Below are 26,997 nucleotides of genomic sequence, written 5' to 3'. Positions count from 1 at the left end.
TCCGCGAACTCAGATAAAACCTGTAAAAAGGCCCTACATGTCTGTGTCTGCCCTACATTTGGGGAATACCATCCTGCAACCGTGTACACTATATCAGATATCCGAAGCTTAATTATGACATATCTACCCTCTGTATCCTGTTTCATATCAAGAATGGAGTGTGGCAGGCTTCTATGTATGGCCAGCGACACTCCCCTCGACCGAGATTCAGTGTTGGCGCTGTGAAACCGCGTCACATAATTACGATCTCTCAAAGTTGGGATATGTCCCACCTTAAAGTGTGTTTCCTGAAGAAGCAGTATATGGACTTTCTGTTTGTGCATTTCAGTTAGTATTTGGGCCCGTTTTTGTGGTGTGTTAAAACCTTTTGTGTTTAAGGATCCAAATTTCAATTCCGCCATATTTGTTTTGTTTTCCTGGCTACCTGACATACAAGGGGAGGACACAAGGGGGTAAAGGATAGAAAGCGAGTAGGGTTACGTCAAAAAAGAATATAGAAGAAGATGCAGGGAAAGAAGAGAGCAGAACAGAGAAGAAGATTTATATAGTAAAGCAATATAGAATAGAGCACCAACGACGATGCCCAAGGACCTCAGTCCACCTGTATTGTTGGGGGAAACTATGTCTAGCTATACCTTGTCCAGCACGGTACAGCTCCCCTTAAAGTGAGGTGGTCTTTCCAGGGAGAGTCACTCCCCACCGGCGCGGTTCTGCACCACCTAACTAAAACAAGTATAATTCCAACTGCATTAAACCAAAGAACAGATCGAGACCTATTCCAGCTTATCTTCCTATATCACTACCCCATATACCTCCCCTCTGATTGAACAGCAGGCAATTTCCTGAACATATCCCCTCTATAAATCAGGCCCTTTTATCTCAAGTATTATTAACTTTAACAATGGACATTTCTCCAAGTATCAACTATTAAGTCTTGCTTGTCTGCAACAATCGGGGTCCCTCCCCTGTCGCCAAGGAAGCTCAATATCCCCTTCTCCATCTGGTAGGACTCCAGACTCAGCCAAGGTCCATAGGAGCTCCTCTCCTCCTCCTCTGGGGAACTACCGCATGCAGCTCGACCTCAGGAGCTCCCGGAGGTAGAAATGGCCAGTCCCGGATCGTCACTGATGGAATTTGAAGGGCTGCGGTGAATGCTGGTATGCCACCTGGGTGTCTGAGGACGTGCATCCTTCCCGCCCTCCGGACTCTTAAGCGAAATGGAAAGCCCCAGGTATATGGTATGTTGCGCTGACGTAATATATCCAATAAAGGTTTCAGAGCCTTTCTCTTCTCGAGCGTCCATCTTGACAGGTCAGGTAAAATTAGGATCCTTTGTCCCTGATAAGATATATTTCCAGCCTTCCGTGCTTGAGCCATTATATTATCCTTAATTTTGTACTTGTGTACTTTACATATAACGTCTCTAGGGTGCTCTGGATCCATTGCCTTGGGGCCCAACGCTCTGTGTGCCCTGTCTAGCTCCAGTGGAGAATCAATAGGCACTTGCAGTATATCATTGAAAATATAGCATAAAGTCTCATTTAGTGCTGTATGTTCCACCGACTCAGGGAGGCCACGTACTCTGATATTATTTCGCCGGTTTCTGTTTTCAACATCATCTAGCATATCAGCCAAATACTGAAGCTGTATAGTATGAGATGCATGTCCAGCTTCCTGTTCTGTCACTTTAGATGACAGTGACTGCACTGAGGATTCTGCTGTTGTGACTCTTTCTCCTAGCTGTTGTACTTCATCCCTGAGTCCAGAAAGTTCAACCTTATATGAGCTCTCCAGCCTGGAGATATACTGCTCCATGTCATTTTTTATGGGTATATTTTTAATGTGTGCACTCAGCTCTCCAATATTCCACTATAGCTGGCTGATATCTTGGCCAGCCTGCGCCCCCTCCTGGCTATTCATTTGAGAACTGTCTGTGTTTGGAGTTTTTCCATTAACTAAGGTTGTATCCCTTATCCCCATGGGATGCATTGTTGTTTTTATCTGGGCTTGCGTGCCTCCTTCTTTCTCTGAGCTGAGCTCTTTATCAGCCCCATCTTTGCCTGCACTCTCCGGTCGCCTCTCCTCAGGCATTGCTCTGCTCCCTCCCTCGCTGCCTTCCTGTCTCCTGTGTTCTGGCGTCTTGGCGCCATCTTGCGCATCCAGCGCTGTGATAACGGGCCTCCCTTTTTCACAGGACCGGCCAGCACTGACCGCTCCCTGGGCTGCCTCCACGCTCACCGCAACCTCCGCTGCCTCCACCACTCCTCCTGCCTCTGGTGCTGCCGCCATCTCCCTGCTGAACGCGCGGCTGCTCCTAGTGACCATGGATGCGTCGGCCATCTTGGGAGCGGATCCCGCCGGCGCTGTCTGTACCATAAACCGCCGTATACTCTGCGCTGGGGTATTTGGTCGGGATGAGGTGGGCTGGGAGACTTCCCTCTTTCTCCTGTTGCCCATTCGCTTTGTGGGGCTCCTGTGATGTTTCTCTGATGTGGTGTATCCCCGTGCCAGCAGAGGAGCTGATCAAGCACACGTCTCCATCTCTCCATGGCCAGGCCACGCCCCCTCCTAATCCTTTTATATTGATTCTTTGGTATATTAGTGAGCTATTGTTTGTAGTGGCCACTGGAAAAATTAATATGATCATTACAGTCTACTTTTTAAAAAATGTTTTGGTTACGATTTCCCCTTTACGGTGTGCGAGGGTCAGATCTAGGAAATCTATCTGATCTTTCTGGATCACTGATGAGAAAGTAAGACCCCAATTGTTATCCCCATGATACTCCACAAACTCTTGTATATTATTTTCACTGTTGTTCCAAATAAATACCAGGTCATCAATATACCTCTTATAAAGGATGATATGTTTAAAATACGGAGAGTTATATATGAAAATCTGCTCAAAACACCCCATGAATAAATTTGCGAAAGTCGGTGCGACTTTTGAGCCCATTGCTGTCCCGCACCGCTGGTGATAGATGGTATCCATGAACATAAAAAAATTGTTATCTAAGTTGAAATGCATCCCTTTTAAAATTAACTCTTTTGCAGTGCGGGCAGTCTATCATCCATAAGTATTGTTTAATACACTCCATTCCCAATTCATGAGAAATATTAGTATATCGTGCAGACACGTCTAATATCACAAAAAGATATGAATCACCCCTGGAGATCTCTATAGTAAAATTAAAGAGATGTTTAGAATCACGAAGGTAACTTCGGAGCCTGGTGACATGAATATTCATAATTTTATCAATGTAAGTCGCTAGATTGACCGTAAGGGAATCTATCCCAGAAATAATCGGTCTACCTGGAGGGTTGATAAGGTCCTTATGTATCTTTGTAAGATGGTAATAAAAAGCCATTTTGGGATGTTTATTTTCTAAACGCGTTCTGTCTTTATCATTGAGTATATTATTTCTGATAGCTCCCTGTATAAAGGTACCGTCACACTAAACAACTTACCAGCGATCCCAACAACGATACAACCTGATAGGGATCGCTGGTAAGTTGCTAGGAGGTTGCTGGTGAGAGGTCACACAGTCAGACGCTCCAGCGATCCCACCAGCAACCTGACCTGGCAGGGATCGCTGGAGCATCGCTACACGGGTTGCTGGTGAGCTGTCACCAGCAACCAGTGACCAGCCCCCAGCCAGCAGCGACGCACTGAAGCGATGCTGCACTTAGTAACTAAGGTAAATATCGGGTAACCAACCAGATATTTACAATGGTTACCAGCGCACGCAGCTACACGTGCAGAGAGCAGGGAGCAGCGCACACCGCTTAGCGCTGGCTCCCTGCTCTCCTAGTTACAGCACACATCGGGTTAATTACCCGATGTGTACTGCAGCTACATGTGCAAAGAGCAGGGAGCTGCGCACACTGCTTAGCGCTGGCTCCCTGCTCTCCTAGCTACAGTACACATCGGGTTAATTACCCGATGTGTACTCTGCTACACGTGCAAGGAGCAGGAGCCGGCACTGACAGTGAAAGCGGCGGATGCTGGTAATGAAGGTAAATATCGGGTAACCAAGGACAGGGCTTCTTGGTTACCCGATGTTTACCGTGGTTACCAGTGTCCGCAGAAGCCGGCTCCTGCTGCCTGCACATTTAGTTGTTGCTGTCTCGCTGTCACACACAGCGATCTGTGCTGCACAGCGGGAGAGCAACAACTAAAAAATGGTCCAGGCCATTCAGCAACAACCAGCGACCTCACAGCAGGGGCCGGGTTGTTGCTGGATGTCACACACAGCGACATCACTAGCAACATCGCTGCTACGTCACAAAAGTTGTCCATCAGCAGCGATGTTGCTAGCGATGTTGCTTAGTGTGACGAGGCCTTAAGGGCTTGATATTCATTCCCGGCTATTGTATATTTACTTTCATCCGAGATTTCATAGTGGACCTCATTGGAGAGATTTCTAAGGGCTTCTCTAATATAGGCATCCTTGTCCTGCAGGATCACTCCCCCACCCTTATCAGCAGGCCTAATGATCAGATTATGGTTCTCTTTGAGGGTTTTCATTGCCCTCTGTTCATCAATAGTGAGATTATGTTTGCTTGATCTCTTAGGGTACCGTCACACTTTAGCGACGCCGCAGCGATCCCACCAGCGATCTGACCTGGTCAGGATCGCTGCTGCGTCGCTACATGGTCGCTGGTGAGCTGTCAAACAGGCAGATCTCACCAGCGACCAGTGACCAGCCCCCAGCCAGCAGCGACGTGCAAGCGACGCTGCGCTTGCATGGAGCCGGCGTCTGGAAGCTGCGGACACTGGTAACTAAGGTAAACATCGGGTATGGTTACCCGATGTTTACCTTAGTTACCAGCGCACACCGCTTAGCTTAGCGTGTGCAGGGAGCAGGAGCCGGCACTGGCAGCATGAGAGTTGCGGAGGCTGGTAACGAAGGTAAATATTGGGTAACCACCTTGGTTACCCGATGTTTACCTTGGTTACAGCTTACCGCAGGCTGTCAAACGCCGACTCCTGCTCCCTGCACATTCAGGATTGTTGCTCTCTCGCTGTCACACACAGCGATGTGTGCTTATCAGCGGGAGAGCAACAATAAAAAAACGAACCAGGGCTGTGTGTAACGAGCAGCGATCTCACAGCAGGGGCCAGATCGCTGCTCAATGTCACACACAGCGAGATCGCTAATGAGGTCACTGCTGTGTCACAAAAAACGGGACTCAGTAGCGATCTCGCTGTGTGTGAAGTACCCATTGGATTTTAATTTTTTTCAGATCATCTAGTCACAGAAAGTCTTTATGTGATGCCCCTTACTATTTATATGGTAGAAGTACGAATATGGTCTTAGGTCCGTGTGAAAATATTTATTTGTTGTATCAATTATTTCTGGAACCTTGGACTTTTGAATTTGGAAGTTTCTGGTCAACGTGAATTTTCTTATAAATCTCTGAACATCCAGGTATAGTTCAAAGTCATCAGAGGAAGAATCAGGACAAAAGAATAATCCTTTACTAAGTACCTTGCGTTCATTTTTTTTTGTGAGTTTGTGTCCAGAAAGGTTAAAGATGCCCGAGTTTTGATTTAGGAGCTTGGTAAAGTAAATGAAGATCATGAGGATACACCTGTGTCCAATAAAGCAACACCTAATAGCACATCTGGTATTAATGACACCACTGAAAAATCTACAACTAAACCCTCAGCGGGGGTAACAGACAATACTGTTCATGTTAATAAACCCAAGATCATTGAGACCACTAAGGTACCCAGGGATTTTGAGGAAACTAAGAGGTAATTAGAGGCCACTAGAATCCAAATTGATAGAATAAGAAGGGAGAGGGATTCCTCCCCTACCATTGATCTGATCACTCCAACTACATCAGGTGAGGAGGTACAGGATATTGACCTCATGGATCTATTGGACCTCTCTACACATGAGGACTATATTCCCTTACCTGACACCCAAGCTTCTCTTAATGGGTCTTCCACTGAGATTACTACCTCTGATGTTGAACCCATAAATACCATTATCATTGATAATACAGAACAACATGTGTGTTCCTTTTTTATCCCTTAGACAGTTTCAAACCCCATACAAAGCCCTATAACCAATTATCTAACCTCAAGGGTAGGATAAAGGAAAAACCCTATAGCGGAACTAGAGCAGGTTGTATGGTCCAACAAAAAAGAAAAAAAGAACACACCCTCCTAAATCAAAGCTCGGGCATCTTTGACCTTTCTGGACACAAACTCACAAAAAATGAACGCAAGGTACTTCGTAAAGGATTATTCTTTTGTCCTGATTCTTCCTCTGATGACTTTGAACTATACCTGGATGTTCAGAGATTTATAAGAAAAACCACGCTGACCAGACACTTCCAAATTCATAAGTCCAAGGTTCCAGAAATAATTGATACAACAGAAACATTTTCACACGGACCTTAGACCAAATTTGAACTTCTACCCTATAAATAGTACGGGGCATCACATAAAGACTAGAGATGAGTGAGCATCTGAAGGCTCGAGTTCGGTTCGTCGAACGGAGGCCCCGTTTGAGTTCGGTTTGAAAAACCGTTCGATGAACCTCTCGAGCCCCATTGAAAACAATCGGAGGCAAACACAAACACATAAAAACACATTATACATGTACACATACAATTAATAAACATTGCCATAACACTTAAAGGTCCCCGCGAGGCGTCCGGCACTCTGTCTCCTGCCGCTTTTCCTTCCGATAATCGCTGTGTCCTCCCGATAACCAGCACTGATGATAGGACCTATCGTGACGTCAAAATAGCCATGTGACCAGTCACGTGTCTATTATCTCATTGGCTACAGACTGTTCACATGGCTAGACGTCATTGCTAGGTCCTGTCAGTGCATCTCTCCGGTACGCGGTGCTCCTTTGTGCATGTCCGTGTACTGGCGAGATGCTCTGGCACATGGTCGACTCCCCGTTCCTGCATGGGGCGCTCTTTACAGAGTCAGCCCACATGCGAGTGTCGCGGGCGGGGAGGAGGGTGTCAGCACACTACGCTCACCCCTCCTGCTTGGGTCCGGAGGTTGCTGTTTAGTGGTGGCTCGAGCTGTGGGCCGGATCCCGGGGGTTTTCGAGCGGCACTCCTCGCCCGTGAGTGAAAGGGGGTTTGTTGGGTGTGGGGATTGTTTATTGTCCGTGACGCCACCCACGGTTGTGGTGATTTCACCACCGCTGCTCAAGATGGGGATCCCGGGGATGGTGATGCGGAGCAGCCAGGTGTTGTGTTGCCCCTCCGTGGGTAGGGGTTGGTGATCCCGGGGCCCGGTGATGAGGTGGGAGATGCAGGGCCTGGTGGGCGCAGGGACGCGGGGGCAGCGCTGTGCCTTGCGGCACTGTGGTACTCACTCAGCCTGAGACGTTGACACAGTTTTACGGTAAACCACACGGCTGGAAAGACGGTTCCCACGGACGGCTGCACTTGCTCTCCCAGTAGGTGACGGTGATGTCCCTCTGACCTGCACCTGATGTTTCTAAGTTGGTAGCGATGGGTCCCCACCGGTAACCCGCTCCCCGGCTTCAAGCTGGACCGGAGGAGCTCTACTTTGCCCGCAGACGCTGGCCCTGAGGAACTGGTGCCTTGGCGGTGGCTGTGTTCCTCCTTAATGGTTGGACTGTTGCCTTCAATCGGGACTTGGTTGTTGGGGGATCTACGTCCCCTTCACTGACGGATTCGGCAAATTATGGCGACTCCTAGCCTTGCCGGGGTCCGAGAGGCCCCTGCCCTGGTGCTGACTGTCCTTTGCACGCTGCTCCAGACCGCCGGGTCACTACCCGTCCGAGGTCCTTCCAGGAACTCCCGAACAGCCACCCCTCTGGACAGTCACCGTCGTTGCTGACCTTGCTGACCCGATCCTGCACACAGCTGGACCAACTTCAGGCTTTCCACTCTCTTTCTTTCCTGTCACCACTCTTGCTTTCCTCCTTTACCACTTTACTTCCTTCACTTCACTACCTGTTTACTCCTCCACTTAGCTCCTCACTCAAGCTCCCCCTGAGCTGACTGCCTGGTTCTTCCTGCCTCCAGAGCTGTGAACTCCTCGGTGGGCGGAGCCAACCGCCTGGCCCACCCCCTGGTGTGAACATCAGCCTCTGGAGGAAGGCAACAAGGATTTTCTGGTTAGCTTTGGTGTTCCTACTGGGATGTAGGGTGTGGTGGTGTAATGACCTGTGACCCCTGGCTTGCCCAGGGCGTCACACGAGGACTGGCTGTCACAGCCGGTGAATAGCGGCACCGGGAATCACGTGATCGGAGCACCGTTGCTATGGTAACCCATTTGTCAGCGGTGACGTCACCACTTACAGCACGCAGCCGCTGCTCATTCACTGAGTGAATAGACTGCACGGGGAGCAGCAGCGTCTTCCTCCCATGCAGTGCTGTCTGATGTAGCAGAGCTGTATGGGTTGAAAGAGAAAAAAAACAGAAGAGCAGGATCGTTGAGGGCTGACAGGGAGTAATAAACATGGAGTCTCTAAGTGTGTCTATGTATTTATTTCTATTAAAGTATTTTTTCTCTCTGTGGTGTCTTTTTTTAACCCTTTATTGGAGATTCTTAATGGCCGGGTCAAACTTGCCTGACATTAAGAATCTCTGGCTTAATACTAGCTAGTAAAACAAAGCTAGTGTTAACTTATTATTACCCAGCAAGCCACCCGGCTTCAGGGCTGCTGGAAGAGTTGGATACAGCGCCAGATGATGGCGCTTCTATGAAAGCGCCATTTTCTGGGGCTGCTGCGGACGGCAATTCGCAGCAGAGGGGCCCAGAAAGCTCGGGCTAACCTGTGCTGCGGATTCCAATCCCCAGCTGCCTAGTTGTACCTGGCTGGACACAAAAAATGGGGCGAAGCCCACGTGTTTTTTTTTTTTTTAATTTCATGAAATAATTAAAAAAAAGGGCTTCCCTTCCCTTCCCAGCCGGGTACAAATAGACAGCTGGGGGTTGGGGGCAGCCGTACCTGCCTGCTGTACCTGGCTAGCATACAAAAAATATGGTGAAGCCCACGTCTTTTTTTTTTGTTTTTAGGCAAAAAAAATAAAAATGCTTCCCTGGATTTTCCATTGCCAGTGAAGATAACACTAAGCAGTGGGGGTTAGCAGCCAGTAGCTGCTTGGATTACCGTTAGCTAGCAATACAAAAAATGCAGCGGGAGCCCATATATATATTTTTTTTAATTATTTATTTAAATGACAAAAAAAAAAAATGGGCTTCCCTGTATTTTGATTGCCTGACATCACAGTACTGTAAAAATAAATTAAAAAAAAATGACGTAGCGCTCCGCGGTATTTTTGATTCTCAGCGCAGATAAAGCAGACAGCTACGGGTTGCCACCCCCATCTGCCTGGTGTTATCTTGGCTGACAATCAAAATACAGGGAAGCCCATTAATTTTTTTTATTTAAAAAAAAAATAGTTAAAAAAAAAAAATGACGTGGGGTCCCCCCATTTTTGATAGCCTGCTAGGTTAAAGCAGACGGCTATAGCCTGAAAACCACAGCTGGCAGCTTTATCAAGGTTGGTGATCCAATGTGGAGGTCACCCCAGGCTCAGTTTTTATAATTATTTTATAAATATTAATAATTACAAAAAAAAGTAGGGTCCCCCACAAATTGGATCACCAGCCAAGGTAAAGCGGACAGCTGTGGTCCGATATTCTCAGGGTGGGAAGGTCCATAGTTATTGGCCCTTCACAGCCTAAAAATAGCAGGTCGCAGGCGCCCCAGAAGTGGCGCATCCACTAGATGCACCAATCCTGGCGCTTCACCCCAGCTCATCCCGTGCCCTGGTGCAGTGGCAAACAGGGTAGTAAATGGGGTTGATACTAGCTGTAAGGTCACCTGAAATCAAGCCCAGCAGTTTGTGATGTCATGGCGTCTATCAGATACCAGACATCACAAACTATCAGTACTAACAAAACAAATAGACAAAAAAAAAATGTATTTGAAAAAACACTCCCCAAAACATTCCCTCTTTCACCAATCTATTGTAAGGAAAAAAAAAATAAGGGGGTCCCACGACGACTCTGGACCATCTAGAATATTCGGGACACGCTCAGGGAATGTATCCCCCATTTTCTAAGCATGAAGACCCTCCATGTGAGGAGCTGGGTGCAATGAATCTGCACCCACTCTCCCCGGGTCCACAGCAGCAGAGTCCATGTCGTAACTGTTGCTACCAAAGCTGCAATGCCCTGCTCATGAGGTAAGGGCATGCCTAATCAGGAGAACTATTCTACATTTCCAAATATTGGTATTTGCTGATATTATTGCTATTCCACCTACTATATATTGGGGATAGGATCTTGGAGATGGAATACCACTTTAAGTCCAGTTATCCAGCTGAATGAATACTAAATATCACATCTCGCTATTTAGACATGTTTTCTTGTGGCGTATAACGGACTGTCATGTTTGGTAGTCGTCCAGCAGGGCAACTATAAAATCAAATACCTCCATTTGGAAATGTAGTATAGCTCTCCTGATCAACTGTTCCTTACCTCATGAGCAGGCCATTGCAGTAGCTTACAGATGCATGGTTCCCGCACTCACTGTAACTGAACACAGGAAGCTGAGCTGACAGCCACTCTGTGCTTGCGGCAGCGTCTATTGTGAAGGAGGGGGCTGCGGGGGATCAACGCTGCACAGGTACCGTGGGACACTGGGAAACACCGGTGGGGGTGACCTGGCAGGGCCTGAGGAGGAGTTTTCTGTCGCATGTGTCATGGCACATGCGACAGAAATCAGAAAAGGGTGAATGCGGCCGGCGCGCTGCTGTGCGAGCGTCCATCTTGGATTTCCGGGAGAGCGTCGGGGGGGGCACTTTGGCGACACCGGGGGACCGGGGAGGAGAATTCTCTCTCATCTGACATGTTTGTTCATGCCACATGGGAGATAAATAATTTTTTACCGGCGCTGTCATTTACTGTAACGTGAACATCGGTATACGGTGTATACCGGTGATCACGTGAGCGGGGACCGGAAAAACCGGCCTGAATCCTGATCTCCGGGGTCTCAGCTACCCCCTGAAAACGCCGGAGATTTTCTGACGCTTGGGGGCGCTATTCACTTATTTATGCCTGCTGTTTCTAAACAGCAGATCAGAATAAGGCTACATTCACAAGACCGATCCGTTTTTGCGGTCCGCAATAACGGTCCGTTTTTTTCACGGATGCATCCCTGTGGCATCCGTTTCCGTTCCGTATGTCATCCATTTGCCTTCCGTTTTTTTTTGCGTACTGCAAAAAAACTGAAGGAGGGAAAATACATAAATTTACCCAAGATCCATAGCTTCAACCTAGATGAGGCAGTCACATGTTCACTCCAGTGCCATTTTCTACTGCTTTTCACAGCATAGAGCGCTCTGGTGATTTTCCTGTGCTTGTACACTGTGAAGATGTAATTTACCCTCTCACTGTATATGCTGTACAGATTCCTATTTCAAGCTGGGTTCATTGTCTTATTTGAACTACTTCTGTGTACATTTCTATTGTTGTAGGTAATCACCCCCTAAAATGCAAGGTTATATCCTCTTGAGGCACTTCCATCCCTGGGAGTAGGGGGAGGTGGGCCTAGAGTCCAACTAGTGTAAACTCTGCTTACCTGGGAGATTCTGGCAGAGTGAGCTGAAACTTGAAGGGAGCAGGAGCTCCAGCCTGTGTGGCTGTGGACACGGACGGAGCTAGGCCTGTGTGGCGGCCCGTGGGATTGTGTGGAACTCTTTGGACTACTGTAAGGACGATTGCTTTGTAATCCGGTCCGAGGATTGTCGGGAAGGGCCCCCGAATCTGTTTTACGTGGACTTATCGTGTGCTGTTCCAGTGTTCTTGTGAATAAACCTGTTGGATCGTTCCTCGGCCTGTTGTCTCTCCTTGCTCTGCTGTACACCCCGTCACAAACTGGTTGGCAGCGCTGGGATCAGAGCAGAAGGAATGGAGGACAATGGCTCAACATCAGGAACCAGCACTGCAGAGTACAAGACCTGGACTTTGGGGAGCCTGCAATCAAAGGCCCGTGAAGTAGGAGTTCGTTTCAAAGGACTCTCCAAGGAGCAGCTGATTGAGGCGCTAGAAGGAGTCTGCTTGCAAAATGACGTGGAGGAAGGATCCTCACAGCAAAGGGAGGAAAGACGGGAGCTGGAGGTAAATACCCAAAAAAGTCAATGGATTGTGTGGTATGAAGAGGAGATGGCACTGCTTGGAGATGAGGTCACCATTGAATATAAGATGGATGCTATTCGCAGAGCTCAAGAGAGGGCATTGCTGGAGAGGAGATTTGCTGTGGAAGCAGCTAGAGGCTCCAGACAAACTTTAACCACAGCACCAACTATGAGGGAATTCTCCAGAGTGTCCCGCAAGGACTTTAAGCCATTTAATGAAGCTGCAGGTGACATTGAGGGCTTCTTTCAGGACTTTGAGCATCAGTGCCGATTAATGGAAGTCCCAGAAAGAGAGCGAGTCAGACACCTGGTGGGCCTCTTGGAGGGTGGAGCTGCCGACGCCTATAGAGCTATGGACCCTCAGTGGAATTGTGAGTATGGGGAGATAAAACAGACCATTCTGGAACATTATGCCGTGACCCCAGATACTTATAGGACTAAGTTCCGTACATTAGCCTGTGATGGAGAAGTGTCTTTCAAGATGTTTGCCCACAGACTGAAACAAGTGTGCCATCGCTGGCTGGAGGGAGAGGGAGCCTTAACTTGGCAGACCTTCCTCCAGGTCATCCTAAAAGAACAATTCTTTGCCCAGTGCCCCGCTGAGATCCGGGAATGGGTGCGTGAGAGAAAACCAGCGACAGTGGAGGAAGCTGCTGCTCTAGCTGATGAGGTGCTCACTATCAAGCCTCAGTGGAGGGTTTTGTTGGAGGATGGAGAGACGCCTAACAGCTCCACAACACCGGATGCCCCCAGTTATTCTGCCCCCATTGTTCCCCGTTCCTCTAAGCCACCACATGTTGATACCCGTGTTAATGTGCCTTCAGTTGCTTCTACTGCACTTTCTGGAATACGCCGGGGAGAGGAAGTAACAGAGCGCAGGTGTTATGTTTGTAGGCATCCCGGGCATTTGCAGGCCTCATGCCCAGCCAGCCCATGGAGGAATCATCCTCAAACCCCTACAGCACCTTCAGGTGGGAGTCGGCCTCCAAGTTCCCCTACCCCTTACCCAAGAGGACGCCTTGGATGGAGGGAGACCCAGCTCAGATGCTATCAATGTGGACAGCCAGGGCATCGGCAAGTCTCCTGCCCAGCTGTTCAAATGAGGACTGATCCTGCGCCCAATCGGATTGTTAATTATTTACAGCCCAGCGCCATGGAGGAAGATGTGGCACCGCTATGTGAGGACTGGCCTAGTGACTCAGCCCCCCATGTTGCACCACCAGGAGTTTACGGGGTGCGACCTGCAGTTATGACGACTTCTGCTCATCGAGGTAAGCACTTGCAGGAGGTTGTGCTGGATGGACAGAGACTTGTTGGATTTTGTGACTCGGGTGCTTTCCTCACACTGGCTGATCCCCGAGTGGTTCGGCCTGAGGCAATCCATAGAGGACCTGGGATTGTCATTGAACTGGCTGGTGGACAATGGAGGACTATTCCCACAGCCACTGTGGATCTGAGCTTTGGTTTTGGGGTCAGGCGATGTGTGGTTGGGGTGATGGGTGGTCTGCCTGCAGCTGTTCTCCTGGGCAATGATGTGGGAGAGCTACGATGCCAATTCGTGGCTGCATGAAGCCACATGTAAGTAACGCTCTGCCTGTGTGTACTTAACCAGTGACCTGTAGAGGTCCCTAGTACGTACACAAGTTGGGAGGGGGAGGGATTGTGAAGATGTAATTTACCCTCTCACTGTATATGCTGTACAGATTCCTATTTCAAGCTGGGTTCATTGTCTTATTTGAACTACTTCTGTGTACATTTCTATTGTTGTAGGTAATCACCCCCTAAAATGCAAGGTTATATCCTCTTGAGGCACTTCCATCCCTGGGAGTAGGGGGAGGTGGGCCTAGAGTCCAACTAGTGTAAACTCTGCTTACCTGGGAGATTCTGGCAGAGTGAGCTGAAACTTGAAGGGAGCAGGAGCTCCAGCCTGTGTGGCTGTGGACACGGACGGAGCTAGGCCTGTGTGGCGGCCCGTGGGATTGTGTGGAACTCTTTGGACTACTGTAAGGACGATTGCTTTGTAATCCGGTCCGAGGATTGTCGGGAAGGGCCCCCGAATCTGTTTTACGTGGACTTATCGTGTGCTGTTCCAGTGTTCTTGTGAATAAACCTGTTGGATCGTTCCTCGGCCTGTTGTCTCTCCTTGCTCTGCTGTACACCCCGTCACATACACATCATATCAGTTTTGTCTGTCATTATAATGGCAGAATGACACAATGTCCCACTCTCCTGCATTCTGTAATTTTGCACCCTTTGGTGCCTTTCATGTGGCACTAAGGGGTGCTTAGCCTTGTATTTAGCAAAAAAAAAATACATTAAAAAAACAAAACGTGGAATTCCCCCTATTTTTGATAGCCAGCTAGGGTAAAGCAGACAGCTGCAGCCTGCAGACCACAGCTGGCAGCTTCACCTTGGCTGGTAATCCAAAATTGAGAGCACCCCACGCTGATATTTTAAATTAAATAATAAAAAAAAACCCAAACATGTGGGGGTCACCCCCAAAATTGGTAAAGCGGACAGCTGGGGTCTGATATTCTCAGACTAGGAAGGTCCATGGTTAATGGACTCTCCCCAGCCTAAAAATAGCAGGCCGCAGCCGCCCCAGAAGTGGCGCATCCATTAGATGCGCCAATCCTGGTGCTTCGCTCAAGCTCATCCCGTTGCCCTGGTGCGGTGGCAAACGGGGTAATATATGGGGTTAAAACCAGATGTGTAAAGTCACCTGGCATCAAGCCCTGGGGTTCGTGATGTCATGGCGTCTATCAGATACCTGACATCACCAACCCAGTCAGTAATAAAAAAAAAAAAAAAATAGCCAACAAACACATTTTTATTTGAAAAAACACTCCCCAAAACATTCCCTCTTTCACCAATTCATTAGAAAGAAAAACAAATACAGGTCTGGTGTAATCCAAGGGGTTCCCATGACAATCCATACCATAGTCAATGTCCCAGTCAATGAAGAACAGAATGTTCCCTTTTGGCTGGGAGAGCAATGCAGTGACCTGAGCTAACATCAATAGGTCAGCCCAGGTCACTGCAGGGCATGACAAGTGCTGCTGTCAGGAGGTTAGCGAGGTACATTACCTGCAGTGATCACTGCACTCCTGACAGCAGAGCTGTCAATGAGTTCAATGACCGCCGCCTTCACAACCAAGTATCGCGGGAGCCTGTGACGTCACCGCTAGTGACAGTCTCGGGTCGGCAGCGAGAGATGTGACAAGCGGCGGCCATGGAGGACAGTGACAGCGCTGACGTCGGGACGGCAGGACTTCATCACCGCAGGTAAGGCTAGGTTCACATTTCCGTTGTTTTGCATCAGTCACATGTGTTGCTTGACGCTTGTGACTGATGCGTTGTACAACGGATGACAAGAATAGAATTCATTGTCGGACTCCGTTGTAAAAGAGAGAATGATCAGCTGATCGCTCTCATTCGCCGGCCGGCTTTTGAGAACGAACAGATGATCTCCCGGCGGCCGGCGAATGAGAGCGATCAGCTGATCGCTCACAGCAGTCGGCCGCTGAGAATGTGTGCGGGTAGCGGAGTGCGAGGTGGGTGGAGCCGAGCGGGTCAACGTGTGCGGGCGGCGGAGTGCGAGGTGGGGGGAGCCGAGCGGGGCCACGTGTGCGGGCGTCGGAGTGCGAGGTAGGTGGAGCCGAGTGGGGCCACGTGTGCGGGCGTCGGAGTGCGAAGTAGGTGGAGCCGAGCGGGGCCATGTGTGCGCTGAGGACGTCAGTGCCAGGGACTGCATGGCTGGGGACAGGCGAGTGTGAGTGTGTACATGCCGAGTGCAGGAGGGGGCGGAGCCGAGCGGGGAAGTGTCGGCTCCCTGCACACGTAGCCAGGGTAAATATCGGGTTACTAAGCAAAGCGCTTTGCTTGGATACCCGGTATTTAACTTGGTTACCAGCTTACTGCAGGCTGCCAGCGATGGCTCCCTGCACACAGTAGCTGTAAAAAGCTACGCTTTTGGTGATCGAACCGTTCTCGAACGTAACTTGAACTATCAAGCTTTTAGCAAAAAGCTTGAGTTCGATCTCGAGCACCCCCCAAAATCACTCGAACATGAAATTGGCGAACCTCTAACATCGCTCAACTCTACTCTCTAACTACTCGGTCAGTACAGGGTTGGCATAGTTTCTTATTATGGCCTGAAGGAAGCTACTTGCTACACAACACATTTATGGCTGGAGGTCTTCTTCTTGAGTGCCACATTCTTGTCTCCCCCGACCTTCCCCCAAGTTGCAGTATACTCACTGAACTTTGCTGGGCTTCACAGAAGCAGAGTGGGTAGAGCGATCTCCCTCCATCCTCAGTCCAGCCTGGAGAGTGCTCTTACTGGGATCTTTATGCAGTCCGGATGATATCCTAGCTTCCCACTGTGTGGGTGACTCCACCTCCTCCATCGGTCGGGAGGGGGGGGGCACGGCCACCTAACAAGGCAAGTTCCTGGTTTACTGCCACGGGGCTATGATTGTACGTGCGTTTCACAGTGAAACGCATGAAATCCGGAAGTGATGCTGGCAAGGAACGCCCGATGACGTCACTTCCTGCGCGCCCCACAGCCACCGTGCGTGAGAGGAGGAAGTGCAGGAGAACTCAGGGAGGCCCACAGCAAGTCAGTCTGCTCCGCTTTACCTCCACAAGGTGCAGGAGGGCCAGGCATGTCCCAAGTCAGGAGAAGACGGGAGCAGCGATGGAGGAGGAAGCAGGTTGACTCAGACCTCTGCGGCTCGGTTGATAAGGAAGTATGTATGTGGCGTTCTCATCACCAGCCACGGAAGCACCGCTGGTAACCTCTTCGTGCCCCAAAGGGACAGGAAACACTGGTGATGAGGAGTTGTTATTTAACTTCGTGTTTTCTGTCCCTATTAGGGCAGAGAGTTAACCACCTGTGTGCTGTCGTGGAGGGTGACTAGAGAAAAATAAAATGTTTGATATTTTCCACTCTTAAGCACTAGGGGGAGCAGCTGCTGCAGTCCTACAACTGCAGTAAAAGTAGATGGAATCTGCTCGTGTGTGATGTCACCTTCCCCTCCTGTTCTGGGTGTTTTCAAAAGGATAAGAGAGAATGAAGTTTAGGATCACAGGGTGGAGCCATTTTGTTGGTGAGCGCAAAGAGATCCTAATGTCTAAAGTGTCACCAAGGACAGCTGCATAGTGCTCCTTAAATAGCGCTATGCACTACCTGTACCAGCAATGCTCTGTCGCACGCACGCCCCCCAATGCTATGCTACACGCACTCCCCCCAATGCTCTGCCACACGCACTCCCCCCAATGCTCTGCCACACGCACTCCCCCAATGCTCTGCCACACGCACCCTCACAATGCTGTCTCATGTAGGCTCCCAATGCTCTGCCGCACGCACGCCCCCCAATGACTGTCAATCTTACTCGGTTTGGGGCTCCATGCAAGATCTCGCCTCGTGGGGGTAAGTATAATTCTGAGAAAGGTCAAGAATCAGCCTAGAATTACGCAGGAGGACCTGGTCAATGACCTGAAGAGAACTGGGACCACATTTTCAAATATTACTGTAACACACTATGGCTTCATGAATTAAAATTCTGCAGGGCACGCAAGGTCCCTTTGCTCATGCCAGCACATCAAGGCTTATTTGAATCATGCCAGTGACCAACTGGATGATTCAGGGAGGGATGGGAGAAGGTCATGTGGTCAAGTGAGACCAAAATAGAATTAGTGTTAGAGCACTAAAGATGGGTTGTGGCTAGGTCTTACAGCATGACGATGACCCGAAACACACAGACAGGGCAACTAAGGACCTAAGCCTAATAGAAAATCTTTGGAAGGAACTGAAACTCAATGCAGCCCAGAAGCTTGAAAGATCTGTATGGAGGAATGAACCAAAATCCCTGCTGCAGTGTGTACAAACTGGGTCAAGAACTGTAGGAAACGTGTCTGACCTCTGTAACTGCAAACAAAGGTTTCTGTGCCAAATGCTAAGTTCTGTATTTCTATTGTATCAAATACTTATTTCACGCAATAAAATGTAAATTCATTATTTAAAAATCATGCAATGTAATTTTCTGTATTGTTTTTTATTGTCACACTTGAAGTTACCTACAATAAAAATTACAGCCCTCTCCATTCTTTGCAGGTGGGAAAATTTGCAAAACTGTCCACGTATCAAATTCGAATATAGTAAGAATAAGCTTCTTACCTTTTGATACAGCTTGAGTTGCCTTTCTGAGGAAGGCAAGGTGGTTGGATCAGCGGTTCTCAGGAATAGTGGATCGCTGTTCAGGCACTAGATTTTGTTGTCCCCATTCAGAATGGGACATAAGATTTTGTGTGTGGTCCTAAATAAATTATAAAGATCATGTATGTATGTATGTATGTATGTATGTATAGGAGACGCCCCTCAGACAAAGTATCAGAAGTAGCTCTCCGTTTGTCTCAAACAAATAAAAGATTACATCATCGTCACTCATTTATATAAAGGTCCAGTCACACAACGAGATCGTTACTATGTCAGTTTCCGAATCATTGTTAAATCGTTGGCGAGAGGTCTCACAGTCATTTTCCCAACGACTTTAGTAACGATGCAGTGACCTGTATAACGATCTCGTTGGTCGTTGGGACCCTGTCACACAGCAGCTATCTAACGATTTCGACCTCGAATAGGGGCGTAGTGTTTGACGCTGTAAGCCACGTAGGAGTGCATATGCGTCGCCTTTTCCACACCCCTCCGCTCCGATTGGTGGCCAATACTGCATTCTGATTAGGCGGCCGGCAACTTTGTATCGCTTCATACTTTGTCCCTTTTTGAGCCTTGCTTTGAGGATAGAACCTACGACTTCAGCTTCGATCCGAAAAGCAAGCAAGCAATCGGGAACAAAGTATGAATCCACAAAGCAAGGCTCAAAAAGGAACAAAGCATGAAGCGATACCCAATCAGAACGTAGTACTGGTCTCAGCGCCAACCAATCGGTGCAGAGGGGGCACAGAAAAGGAGATGCAACTACACGCCTACGTGTCACACTTTAAGTTCTCATCTAGGTAGTTAACGAGATCATTGGTAGGTGTCAAACATACAGATCCATCCTGCTCAGCAGGACTCCAAAGAGCCAAAAATGGCCCAGGACATTCAGCAACGACCAACGATCTCACAGCAGGGGGGCGGATCGTTGGCACACGTCAAACATAACAAGATCACTGGTGAAGTAGTTTCGTCACAGAAACAGTGGCAACGATGTCGTTAGCGATCTCGTTATGTGTGAAGTGGCCTTAAGACTATATAAACTTTTTAGCTTCACATTCCTGAACTTCACTTTTAACAAAGAAACTGAAACTATACAAGCCCTTATCTAAAGTAAACAGAGGGGTCTCTGTTGCATTACACCAGGGGAGACACAGTACAGGCTCTTACACAAAGACAAAATGGAGTGTAGATTTAACAAAATGAATTCTGCTCTCATTCAAGCAATACACAAATGGATGAATAAAGCGTACAACTTGGCTATAACCAAAAAAAGAATTCTCTCCATCAAAAATTAAAAAGAAAAGTGTAAAAAGATGAATAGTTTGTAAATGATCCACCATAAAAAGCACACAACCGTAATGACATAAAATTAACTCTTTATTACTGTCTATCTGTATACCATAATTTCCTATGGGATCAATAAAGTGTATCACAGCAGCACAACTTAAATAATAACATATAAACAACATCTGAACAATATCATGTGGGGGAGATTTTTGGTGGTCAAAACTGCTCACCATAACCCCTATACAGGACATAGAGGGTAAATAATCCCTGGTAGAGACTCCATAAGCATATACAAAACCATAGAAAAGAGTCACTGAAACTACCTTAATGCAAAAAGTATACACATTTTATTATTCACTTATAACAGACAATATTAAAAGGTTCAAGATGTGCTGGTAAGGATACAAAAAGGGTGAAACCTACACCACAATGCTGGCTATATGTATAAAAGGCAAATGGAGATTGTGCTTTTTGGGCTTTTTTGTTACTTCATTTAACCCTTGCCCTACTTGATTCAAACGGACCATATTTTCTATGTAGCATTGCTTATTTTTAATCAATTAATCACAGCTTCCCTGGATTAATTTTTAGTCAGCCCTCTTACCCCCCTCATGTTTGGGCTATGGTGCTGCTTCTCTTTTTGTTCTCATTTATCCTGTCAAATTATTGCTTTACATAATTCTGACAATCTAACCTTGTTTTTACAATTTTTGTAACAATAAAAATTATTTTATATGCATCATAATTGGTTGTGATTTTGATTTATTATGGTTACACAAAAAATCTTTTGCACGTTAAGTCCTTTTTTTCTCTTATTTGCGATCCTCTAGTAAATATGAATAGTAGATAGTAAAAGTCTATTAATATTTACTAAGACATTCTATTCATGACTATGGCTTCAATCCTGTGTGAATTTTCTCATGTCTAATAAGATTTGATTTCCCAGCAAAACTTTTCCCACATTCTGAACATGAATATGGCTTCTCTCCTGTGTGAATTCTCTCATGTGTGATGAGAGCTGATTTCCAAGGAAAACATTTCCCACATTCTGAACATGAATATGAATACTCTCCTGTGTGACTTCTCTCATGTGTAATGAGATTTGATTTGTCAGGAAAACGTTTCTCACATTCTGAACATGAATATGGTTTCACTCCTGTGTGAATTATCTCATGTCTAATAAGATGTGCTTTCAGAGCAAAACATTTTCCACATTCTGCACATGAATATGGCTTCACTCCTGTGTGAATTCTCTCATGTGTAATGAGATTTGATTTCTTAGCAAAACATTTCTCACATTCTGAACATGAATATGACTTCACTCCTGTGTGAATTATCAAATGTTTAACAAGTTTTGATTTCAAAGTAAAACATTTCCCACATTCTGAACATGAATATGAAGTCTGTCCTGTGTGAATTCTCTCATGTGTAATGAGATTTGATTTATCAGTAAAACATTTCTCACATTCTGAACATGAATATGGTTTCACTCCTGTGTGAATTATCTCATGTCTAATAAGATGTGCTTTCAGAGCAAAACATTTTCCACATTCTGCACATGAATATGGCTTCACTCCTGTGTGAATTCTCTCATGTGTAATGAGTTTTGATTTCTTAGCAAAACATTTCTCACATTCTGAACATGAATATGGCTTCTCTCCTTTATGACTTTCACTTCCCTTAGCTTTCTGTTTTGAACTCCTGGTACCGTCATCTGCCATAAATAAAATTCAAGTTATAAGCTTTTAATAATATAACCTCAAACATACACAGGCACACATAAATCCATATAAATTCCAAAGTGTATATAGTGTTCTACTTTAAAAGCCCTATGGGACAGAAAAATACCCAAAATGACATTTCATTTTAAAAACTGCACCCTTCGAAGTGCTCAAAACGACATTCAATAGAACATATCCACAAAAGCATATCCAGTGGCACTCAATAATATAAGGATACTTTGGCATTGCATTACTGCTGTAGAAATATTAGAAAAAAGGGATTAAAAGATAGCTAATGAGAAAAATGAGTAAAGCGACAGATATTTGTAAAAGTGAGACTCTTAGCTTATGTATTGACCAATCCATGTGAGCCCGATAACCTTGACAAGAACCTGACCAAGCACTCTGCCCTATAGCGAGGGTGTGTCCACCATCTTATTTAGCCAGGAACCTATCTGCCCAGACATGCAGATTTTTAGTCACACAGAGGCATTTAAGATTAGGTTCCCAATATAATGAGATCACCTGGTTGAGGTTATTGGGCTCACATGGATTGGCCAATACATAAGATAAGAATCTCTCTTTGTAAATATCTCTAAAGCAGTAATGCAATGACTTTTTACTCATTTTTCACATTAGCTATGTATTTACCCCTTTTTTGTAATATTCCTACAGCAGTAATGAGTCACAGAAATTAAAGCAATGTGGAAGGAAAAAATAAAGATTTTAATTTTTCCCACAAAAGTGTTGCTTTAACCACAAATTTTCATTTTCCCAAGGGGAAGATGAGAAAATGGACCATATAATTCTGTTGTGAAATTTCTCGTGTGTACACAGATACGCCAGGACTCAGAAGGGAAGGAGCACCATTTGACTTTTGGAGAACAAAATTGGCTGAAATAGAGGATGTCGTGTCACGTTTGTAAAGCCCTTGATGTGCCTAAACAGTGGAAACCCCCCACAAATTATCTCATTTTGAAATCTACACCACTGAAGTGATGTGTCTACTGTAGGTGTGGAGATCATAGGAGTACTCCAATATAGGGCAAGGGGTCTTTAGCAGACCCCCAGCTATTATGGCGACCCATATGCACCCAATGATAAATGTTGCTGGGGGCGTTGGATATGTGGAACGTTGTACCCCATAGGCTGTGAGCTGCGAATGCTGCTGTCAAAGATTGAAAGTTAACAGCAGTGGGTGAAGCTTACCTCCACTGAATAACTCAGACATCATTTGCTGTCAATAATGGAAACTCAGCTTCTGAGCCCGAAAGAAGCAATAGGATGTAATAATACGTTACATATCGAGAAGGGGTTAAAGAAAACCTGGCAGCTACAAAAACACTATTTACCTGCAGATATAGTGGTAATCTGAGTACCCAGCATTTAAATGATATCTATCTGGTTTATTGGAACAGTGTGTGACGCTAGTCACTGCATGGACAAGCCGTGAGGCAGGGTTATAGAATGTTCTGGGGTTAGATACAAAGAGAGTATGCCGTGAACTAAGGGGAAAGTCAAAGGCGTAGTCCGGTCTGGGGTCAGAATATAAGGAGGATAGCGGATCAGGGCAAATGAATGGTCAGAGGAGGTCCAAGGTCTGGCAGCTATAGATGACAGCACAGATAAGGGTACCCACACATCAGCGTTTTCCTGCCGCACTGCCAGATCTGGCACAAGGGCAGTACAGTACAATACAGTTAACAGACAGTGCGGCAAGCCCCGGTCACATGCTGTCACATAATCGCATGTGCCCGGAGCTTGCCAGTGATGTGTATTGTACTGTACTGCCCTTGTGCCGGATCTGGCAGTGCGGCAGGAAAACGCTGATGTGAATGCAGCATAACCAAGGCCCAGTGTCATGTGGTGTTCAGGCCCACATTCGCGGGGTGCCGCTACGGCGCCAGACTCTGTTCACAGGCAACCTGATCTTAGTTGCTCAGCCTCAGCTGAGTCTTTTCCTTTGCTTTCCAGTCCTGAGTTAATTCCTATGGAGTGGTGTGTGGCTCCTTGAGACTCAAAAGGCTAATTTCTATTCACCTGTCTTCTCCCTATTTAAGGTTTGAGAGTCTGTTTGTTACTGCAGATGATACCTTCAGCTTATGCTCCTGTGATTCCGGTCTTTGTGGCGATCCTATTTTTGGTGACCAGTGTACTGCTGTTTGAGTGGTGTGGAAGTTTCCCCATTGTACATTTACTTCCTTCCTTATACTTTATTCCCTCCAATACATGTACTGTGTCTCCTTTTTGTGTGCAGTGTGTATGAGTTGTTTTTTTCCCGTGTCTGTGGTATTTGCATCTCCACTCCAGGTGGGGGGAGAGGGGGTGTTAGATCAGGGTTTAGACAGGAGTTAGGGTTAAGCTGGCGGTCCAGACCTGGATACCATCAAGCCTACCTGTGGGATAAGGGACAGGACAAGGTCCTTAGTCTAAGGGCCAGTTTCGGGGATCCCTTCTCCAGTTACCCCGGCACCTTCGTGATACCGTGTTTGGGACTGACTACTCAGCTAAGTAACTGATCACTCACAACAGGGAACCCCTGAAAAGAGACCAAGCACCTCTGTTTCAGATTGAATTGAGCTGTCTCTCAACAAACGAACAGCTTGGCACGGCCCTGATTCCATAGGGAGGCAAAACTGTCATTGCTGCGTCGCTAAGACAGCAGAGAGATTGTGACACAGTAACTGCAAGGAAAAATTGCAGTTACATTCTCCCAGCAGCTGCTCACTTGCAGTCACCAGCACATTGGGAGAGGCTGTAACAGTCACCACTCACTAGATAGTGGGCGCCCAGTAATCAACCCTCTTGTTCCTTGGCTGACAGCCTGTGAGCGGTAAGTGTTACTGTTTCCCACACTTCATCAGTAACTGTATACGAGCGGCAGCAGGGAGAATGTAACTTCATTTTCTCCTTGCAGCTGGGAATATAACTGTTCTCCTTGTTATTTAATGGTGACACTTCACTGAGGAGGGTTACCTGTGGAAAGGTCTCTACTCCGTTCATCACTCCGCACATCCATTTCTCCTTTTTCCATTGTGTCTGCAGCGTTCTGCATATCTTTTCCCTGAATTTCAAAGCTGTAAATTAAATAATGTAAAAGTCACGGACAAAAGGAAAAGTCATGTGGAAGGTTGTAGATGGACGCTTCTGCTACCAGAGCCGTGTGGCCCCTGAGACCAATCCATGCATGGCCTCTACGCCTCCTATATCCCCCGTGCTGCCCCAGAGTCAGTTCAGCAGGGATAGAAGCAGACGTGGCAGGGTCCACTTAGTGTGATACATTATGACATTGGGATTTCCTTCATTGTTTTGTCTTCACAATTTGGACGCCCTAATGCTTATTTTTCCGTCATTTGAGAATTGGTTTAGTCAACAATGTTGTATTCTTGAAAGTCTTTTTGAGGAAAATTAGTTTTATTCAATTGTTTTTCTTTAAGGGGACGAACAGAGATGTACATAGAATCATGGGACCCCATAGCGGAGGTTCTAATTGGTACCCCTCCCCCAAAAAATAAAAATGTAATTAATATTCAACTGGGTCATATAAGAACCTCTCCCATCTTTACAGCCCTTACAAAGTCATTTTCCTCTTAAAGCCCAAAGTTTCCCCTTTCACTGCCCCATAATGTATAATACAAGCACTGTATGATACCTCCACAGTCACTTCCGCCACACCAGGGCTGAGGAGTCGGTAAGAAAAACAAGAAGTTTCCCTCCTCTCTCTATACAGAGACATCTGCAGGTTTTTCGCTCCGCTCTCGAATTATCTGCAGGTTTTTCCCTCCGCTCTCTATAGACACATCTGCAGGTTTTTCCCTCCGATCTCTATACAGACATCTGCAGGTTTTTCTCACTATCTGACATCAAATCAAAATAAAGTGAAAAAATAAATCCGGCACTCAAAATATTCAAACTATTTTTTTATTTTTTAAATAAAGTGACTAAAGACCACAATGTGAGTCAATCAGTGACGTTTCGTTCCTTCCTTGGACCTTTATCAAACTCACACTATAAAGATACATAAGAAAAATACAAAGTGAATATTATGGGATATTGCAGCCGCTGGGGACGAGGCCATGATCCAATTGTGCCCATTTTTCTGTTCTATAGATAAATCTTTTCTATGGATCTTTCCACAAGTAATATGTATGATGTTTGCTCTAATATTCATGCACCTTTGGGAGAATATTCACTTTGTATTTTTCTTATGTATATTTATAGTGTGAGTTTGATAAAAGTCCAAGGAAGGACCGAAACATCACTGATTGACTCACATTGTGGTCTTTATTCACTGGATTTATAAATCCTAGACGTGCCCCTATCCATCAATCTATCCTCCCTGCAGCCTCTCCCCCCCCCCCCCGCGAGGAGCCCCCCCGCCCCCACAGGCAGTCTCGCCCCCCCGCGAGGAGCCTCCCCCGCGAGCCCCTCCCACGGGCAGTCTCGCCCCCCCGCGAGCCCCTCCCACGGGCAGTCTCGCCCCCCCGCGAGCCCCTCCCACGGGCAGTCTCGCCCCCCGCGAGCCCCTCCCACGGGCAGTCTCGCCCCCCGCGAGCCCCTCCCACGGGCAGTCTCTCCCCCCGCGAGCCCCCCCACGTGCAGTCTCTCCCCCTGCGAGCCCCCCCCACGTGCAGTCTCTCCCCCTGCGAGCCCCCCCACGTGCAGTCTCTCCCCCTGCGAGCCCCCCCCACGTGCAGTCTCTCCCCCTCCAACGTGCAGCATCGCCCAGTGTAAGCCCCCCCCAATATTCAGCATCGCCCCCTGCCCTGTGTAGCCCCCCATATCCCCCTTCCTTATGGAAGCCTCCACAGCCCTGTGCTGCAGCTTCAGCCCCTTCCATGTGATATATACACGAGCTGCAGCCCCCAGTAGTGACAGGAGACACTTTTATTTCTTCCCCCAAAATCCAGTGTGACCTCAGCTCTATAACTAATGAGGAAAAGCTGAATCTTCCCCACCTCAGGGTCAGGATCCGTCCGCTCTGCACAGAGGAGCCCGAGCACTGCTGCTTCCGGTCACAGATCTGCACACTGCACAGCGCGAGGAGGCCCCGCCCCTTCCGGTGACGTCATTCCGTTTTAAAAAAAAAACCAAACAACTCTATTGTAGACGTTAGTCTGCTCTCTGGCCACTGGGATGTTACATGCTAGAATGTACGGGCTGCTGTCTGGTATGACGTCACTTTGACACGTGTTAGGGGCGTGGTCTGATGTCACAAAGCGCGAGGTGACGGTTGTGTCTAGAATGGAGGTGATATTGTGAGGTGACTGCAGTCTCCAGTGTAGACGGCTCTGTACTGAGGGGACTAGAATGGAGGTGATATTGTGAGGTGACTGCAGCCTCCAGTGTAGACGGCTCTGTACTGAGGGGACTAGAATGGAGGTGATATTGTGAGGTGACTGCAGCCTCCAGTGTAGACGGCTCTGTACTGAGGGGACTAGAATGGAGGTGATATTGTGAGGTGACTGCAGCCTCCAGTGTAGATGGCTCTGTACTGAGGGGACTAGAATGGAGGTGATATTGTGAGGTGACTGCAGTCTCCAGTGTAGACGGCTCTGTACTGAGGGGACTAGAATGGAGGTGATATTGTGAGGTGACTGCAGTCTCCAG

At 47.2% G+C, this 26,997-nt stretch overlaps 1 protein-coding gene across 1 annotated transcript; it reads right to left on the bottom strand.

Moving 5' to 3' along the window:
* Positions 1–19,779: 19,779 nt before the first annotated feature.
* On the bottom strand, positions 19,780–26,413 carry LOC142288555 (uncharacterized). The gene is made up of 3 exons (XM_075333526.1): positions 26,346–26,413; positions 24,364–24,464; positions 19,780–21,380 (listed from the first exon to the last, which is right to left on the bottom strand). Exons 2-3 carry the CDS (start codon positions 24,440–24,442, stop codon positions 20,557–20,559), a joined length of 903 nt encoding a protein of 300 aa, XP_075189641.1. The 5' UTR covers positions 24,443–24,464; positions 26,346–26,413; the 3' UTR covers positions 19,780–20,556.
* Positions 26,414–26,997: the final 584 nt, after the last annotated feature.

The sequence above is a fragment of the Anomaloglossus baeobatrachus genome, unplaced genomic scaffold, assembly GCF_048569485.1.
Source record: "Anomaloglossus baeobatrachus isolate aAnoBae1 unplaced genomic scaffold, aAnoBae1.hap1 Scaffold_84, whole genome shotgun sequence".
In the NCBI taxonomy this organism is placed as follows: domain Eukaryota; kingdom Metazoa; phylum Chordata; class Amphibia; order Anura; family Aromobatidae; genus Anomaloglossus; species Anomaloglossus baeobatrachus.
This window is presented reverse-complemented; position numbering and strand designations above follow the sequence as displayed.

Bases quoted from the DNA above. Each gene is read 5' to 3' on its own strand.
- LOC142288555 (XM_075333526.1), bottom strand. From the start codon at position 24,442: ATGCAGAACGCTGCAGACACAATGGAAAAAGGAGAAATGGATGTGCGG. The intron at 21,381-24,363 runs GTAACCCTCCTC...TATTTATGGCAG, and splicing joins GAGTAGAGACCTTTCCACAG to ATGACGGTACCAGGAGTTCA.